The sequence below is a fragment of the Dendrobates tinctorius genome, unplaced genomic scaffold, assembly GCF_039654945.1.
Source record: "Dendrobates tinctorius isolate UK_male_01 unplaced genomic scaffold, ASM3965494v1 ptg000016l, whole genome shotgun sequence".
Lineage (NCBI taxonomy): Eukaryota > Metazoa > Chordata > Amphibia > Anura > Dendrobatidae > Dendrobates > Dendrobates tinctorius.
In genome coordinates, this window is record NW_027361684.1 from 2,564,890 (window position 1) to 2,570,889 (window position 6,000).

At 42.4% G+C, this 6,000-nt stretch overlaps 1 protein-coding gene across 1 annotated transcript in view; it reads right to left on the reverse strand.

The window, feature by feature from the left end:
• Positions 1-5,783, reverse strand: part of ACE2 (angiotensin converting enzyme 2) — a 129,293-nt gene extending 123,510 nt beyond the window's left edge. Inside the window, exon 1 of the mRNA XM_073565258.1 lies at positions 5,527-5,783. Coding sequence (XP_073421359.1) covers positions 5,527-5,712 — 186 coding nt within the window. The 5' untranslated portion in view covers positions 5,713-5,783. The remainder of the gene's footprint in view (positions 1-5,526) is intronic.
• Between the last annotated feature and the right edge of the window lie 217 nt (positions 5,784-6,000).

The window sequence follows — 6,000 nt, forward strand, 5'->3', positions numbered from 1 at the left end:
GGAAAAAGGTTTCTATAAGAATCCAGACTCTGCCACGGATCCAAAAATCGATTGTGACAGCACCTGTCTGAAAAGGCTCTGAATCCAGCTTAGTCTGTTATACCGAATCCAGTCCCTATCAGTGTTTTTCCAGCCTCATTCTCTGAAGAAGCCAGCAATGGTGAAACATGTCGAGGGGCAGCAGGTTGTTTTTAAATCAGATAGTCCACACCGTTGCAAAACTCCATAAGAGAAATGCTAGTCTAAGGGGGTCAGATTCCTTGTAGGAATGCTCAGACCTGACACCCATAATGTGGTGGTGCACCATCTTGCTGGAAAAACTCAGGGAACGTGCCATCTTCAGTATATAAAAAGGGCAACACATCATCATGTAGCAATTTCAGATATCCCGTGGCATTGAGGTTTCCATTGATGAAGAATGGCCCCACTATCTTTCTACCCCATATACCTCACCATACCATCAATTATGGGTGTCAGGTCTGAGCATTCCTACATGAACAGTTTCCTGGAAAGTGGATTGGTCATCGTGGGCCAGTTGAATGGCCACCAAGGTCTCCCAATCTGACCCCCTTAGACTTTTATCTTTGGGGTCATCTGAAGGCAATTGTCTATGCTGTGAAGATACGAGATGTGCAGCATCTGAAACAACGGATACTGGAAGCCTGTGCTAGCATTTCTTCTGCGGTGTTGTTATCAGTGTGTCAAGAGTGGGAGAAGAGGGTTGCATTGACAATCCAACACAATGGGCAGCACTTTGAACACATTTTGTAAGTGATCATAAACCTGTAAATAACTCATGAAAGAATAAAGTTACGTTAATACCAAGCACACCATTGTTTTTCTTGTGAAATTCTCAATAAGTTTGATGTGTCACACGACCACCTTCCCATTGGAAAAAATAAAGTTGGATCCAAAATGGCTGACTTTGAAATGGCCACCATGGTCTCCACCCATCTTGAAAAGTTTCCCCCCCATATAGTAATGTGCCATAAACAGGAAGTTGATATCATCAACCATTCCCATTTTATTTAGGTGTACCCATATAAATGGCCCACCCTGTAGAATAAGACAATTGCAATAAGAGGATAATACCTCTGATAGGAGAAGGAAAGCTTCTTTAAATAAGAAATATATTGCAATTTTCTTAGCTTTTCCCAGCACTTAGCAATTATACTCAGTAATGAATAAGAAACAACCCCATTAAAGGAACTATCCTCCTTTGGACAACCTTACAGTATATGTCCAAATGGTGCATGATACAGTATATCTAAGGCCTCTCTCACACATTAGTTTTTTGCCATCAGTCACAATCCGTCGTTTTTTGAAAAAAAAAAAGGATCCAGCGACTGATGCTGCTGGATCCGTTTTTTCTCATAGATTTGTATAAGCGACGGTTTGTGACGGATGGCCGCACGTTTCATCCGTCGTTCGACAGATCCGTCGGAAATTCTTTGTCTGGTGGCCGGAGACGACACACAAAGCAACGTTTTTTGTCTACGTCAAAAAGTCGGACAGCAGCGGATCCAGTGCCGTCTGTCGTTGGCTATAATGGAAGCCTATGGGCGCAGGATCCGTCGCTGTCCGTCAAAAGACATCCGTCGCCGGATTCCGTTTTTAAAACTTAGCATGCCCGGAATAATTTCTATTCCTTTAATTTAACCCCTACAGATGCGTTTTCCATTCTGGAACATATAAAAATTCTCTATCTCTCACTCTCTCTCCGTCAAGAAACTGATCCATCGCATCAGATTTTCACAATCTGCGCAGGATCCGTTTTTTCAAACTTTGACGGATTGCAACTGATTGGAAAAAACTGATGTATGAAAGAGGCCTTATATCCACAGTCAACAGATCCATAAATCTATATTGTACTTTTATGAACAGACTGATAGATTAATTAGTTTCTTTGCTGATAACATGAATAGAAACTTTATGCTGCCGAGTCAGGAACCACATTCACTTATCATATACACACAGGTTACAATGCATTGTAAAACAGGTATTCAGCCACCACTCGTCCACCTCCTACTGTCCTCAAGGACTTTTATGTCCCACCTATTAAAGCCCATTATATGTCCATCTATCACATCCATATCCAAGCACACCTGTATACATAGGTATTAAGGTATAATTTCGGTGTAAATGGCCTTATCAGTATTTTCAGATAACTCTTGGAGATGACATAGCGGACTAACCTAACATTCAGAGCAAAGTACTTTTCTATATCTTTAATCGTTTGTGACATCATTGTTTCTAGCAATTTGTAACAATGATTTACTGAGATGATTATACATTTTCTAGATTATGATTAAAAGGAATTTTTATATAGATGGCACGTTTCCATTAAAAGGTTATTACTACTCATACTGCTCATTTATCCCATGAAATAGTGCAGTTGATTTAAAGGGGTAGCCTGCTCTGGAAATGTCCTCTCTATAAGAGCCATCACCAGAAAATAACTTTATCACTTCATGTCCCTCTGCTGGGACTTCCAATAATCACATGTAATAAACATTAAAAACAGTAAGGCCATGTGCACACGCTGCGGTTTTGCTGCGGTTTTGGCCAAGCAGAACTGCAGCATTTCCGCAGACATGGTACTTTACCATGTTAGCCTATGGGTTTTAAAAACCGCAGTGCTCACGCTGCGGTTTTTTACCTGCGGAAAAGCTGCAGGTTTTTTTCCGCAGCATGTCAATTGTTTCTGCGGATTCTGCTGCGGTTTCACACCTTTAACATAGTAGAGGTGTGAAACCGCAGGGCAAAACCGCAGGCCAAACCGCAGCAAAACCGCAGGTCACTTTACCTGCGGTTTTACCTGCGGTTCCGCAGGAAAAAACCCACAGGTGAATCTGCAGTGTGTGCACATACCCTTAAACATGATGCTTGGCAAACAGAAAAAATCAGTTATTCTGCCATTACTTTTACTTTTTTTTCTTTCCCACTAAATTAACATGACAGATCATTACAAAGGCAGTAACAACTTTTTTTTATAAAATGAAGCAGGATTTTGATATATTTTTTTTTAATTTCTCAACATTTTATTACACTTTTTCTTCTTTTCTTTGTCCTTATTGGTGATTTTCCCCTTCTTCTGTATAACCATAAAGAGACACTACCATCCAAATTTTTATCCTCTTAATACATTGCAGTCCTCATATTATATAGCACAATTGCTCATTTTGCATTTCTACCCAGTTAATTCCTCTCTTTTCCAATAGGTCAATGACATCACGTGATTAAAAACTGATTATCTGAATCCTTCAAAGCTCTATGTAAAAACAGGAGGTCAATTTTCCCTGTATGAGTGATCACTGCAAAAGACAACGAGGAGGAAACAGCTGGGTCAGGAGTTGAGGGGAATGATTCTTCCAGGGACAAGAGACTTCCTGTTTATACAGTACATAGAGCAGAGAAAGAGAAAAACTATCTGGGTAGAAAAGAAAATTGAGAAATTGTAAGTACACGGTGCTATATAATATGATTACAATATATTAAGAGGATAAAAACTTTGATGGGAGGAGGAGGAGGAGGGCTTCTTTAAGTGACGTGATCAATATTGACCATGTCATTTAAGAGGACATACAACAGTGATCAAAGTCATCTCTTATTCTGGACGTTGCAGAAGAGTATTCGCTGTAATATACAGCTGCTGCCAGTGACTTATGCTCAGCTCCTGAGTCAGTGCCATCACCATGGGCCAAAGAATGTGTTTAGCTGCTATCTTCCATAAAAAACTCCACTATTTTATATAGAGTGTATCTGGTATTGAAGCTAAATGCAATCCCATTGAAATAGGCTAAACAGCCCTTAAAGAAAAAACCACAACACAAGATTCTCTGAAATGAACAATTCCTGCCTAGTTTTATGTGGCACAATGGCCGTTGCCCATACTTGGTGTCCCCTTCTCCCTCCATGCAGCGTGGTTCCCCGGCGTGCTTCCGCTTCTTCCTGGTGTGCGTGCCGCAACTCCTGGAGTCACCAAGCGATGAATTGTCATTAGGTAGTTGGTGTTCTACCAGTGCAGTTGTGAGGTTCCTTTTTCTTGATGCGGCCAGTGTCCTGAACCCGAATCCCTGGACCCGGTACGACCAGTTTCCTGAACCCGAATCCCTGGTCCCTTTACAGCTGGTGTCCTCAATCCGAATCCCTGGTCCCGATGCGGCCAGTTTCCTGAATTCGAAATCCCTAGTCCCAGTGCAGCCAGTGTCATTAGCCCGAATCCCTGGACCTGGTGCGGCCAATTTCCTGAACCGAATCCCTGGACCTGCTGCAGCCTGTTTCCTGAACCCGAATCCCTGGACCTGGTGCGGCTAATTTCCTGAACCCAAATCCCTGGTCCCAGAGTGGCTAGGGACCTGAACCCAAAACCCTGGTCCCGATGCGGCCAGAGTCCTGAACCCGAACCCCTGGTCATGGTGAAGTCATGTCCTAAACCCGAATCCCTGTTCCTGGTGCGGCCAGTGTCCTGAACGTTGTCCCCTGGTTCCCATGCTGCCAGTCCTGTTCCCGAAGTCAGCTGGTACCGGTGTGGCCAGTCTACTGAACATTGTCCCCAGGTCCGTGTGCGGCCAGTCCCTGATCCCGTATCCTAAATCGGTGTGTCTGAACATAACCCTAGTCTGTGTCAGCGAATCCAACCCTCAGCAGATGCAGAACCAAGATCAGCCTAGGAGTGGTACATGGTGGCTACCTGCAGCCCAGTCTGTCTCCACTATCAGGAGCTCCAGTGAACACTTGTTAGCTGCTTAGCTATGCCCCTTCCTAGGCAGGCCCGCTCCTGTGGCACTGTAGGTCCACAAATCCACGTGAGCCACCTTTGGACGTAACATTTTACACAATCCTAATGAGAGATTATTTTTAATTGAGGTCAGACATACAGACATGTAGATTCATTTGTTAAAATGTATTCTCTTTTGGTTAATTGATGGCAATAATGTAATACATTAGTGTCAAAGGATCATTTGTCAGAATAATCTGGTTCATCTGCGGAATGAGGCGTCACATAATATTTACTTAATGTCTAGGAGTCAAAGGATTATTCTTAGAATGACAATTAATCCGCTATCCACTGATGGTTCATTAGTTTAAGCTCCCAGTGATCTCAAGAACGGGGCTCCAGAACTGCTCAATCTCTTCTCCATTTATCCTCTGCTCCATTCATTGTCTTTGGGAGTACTAGAGAAAGCTAAGTACAGTGCTCAGCTATTTCCAGCAGTCCAATAGACAATGAATAAAGTAGACGCTGATAACCTCCATTTTATTAAAGATGAAGCCCTAGAGCCCTACTCTCAGGATGAATGGGGATCAAACCAGTCAGACCTCCAGCAATCAATAAGGTGTCCCTAATTTTATATACAGTAGATAACTTGCATTTATCCAAATAATCACTGAATCACATAATTTATCAATATCTTTCTTTGTGATAGATGCATGCGTCACACAACATACACTGTATAGTATACATAAAGAAAGAACAATCGCTGCTCAGAAACAATAAAGCCAACTATTCAGAAATCTACATACCATTTTCTGGGCATTCTCATCTGTGATATTAGTATTGTATTCCCATTGTGCTAGAGCACTTTGATGATACAGGGGTTCTGCGTTTCTTTGATACTCCTGTAAAAATGCCTGGGCATCACTTGTGACATCTTGGGTTGAGGGACCGATAAGGGCCAATGTACAGAGGAGCCAGAGGATACCCGACATCCTGCTCCTTGAATCGAGATTCCCTCTACTGATTCAAGTTCCTTTTAATCAGTATGGAAAATGAGTTTATGCTTTTAGCCTTTGTACCGTGTTGCCAAAGGTTTCCTAAAGCAGTACAGGAAGTGCAATGCTTCATTACTGCGTTACTGATCGCCGCCTGTCTTATCACTGGCTGGAGGTGATCAGAGCAAAATGTTAGATTTCGGAAGGAAATCACCTGCTAATGAAGTAAAATGCTATCTCGGAGAGGTTGCTTTATATGGTTGCACTTGATAGGTATTATCTATT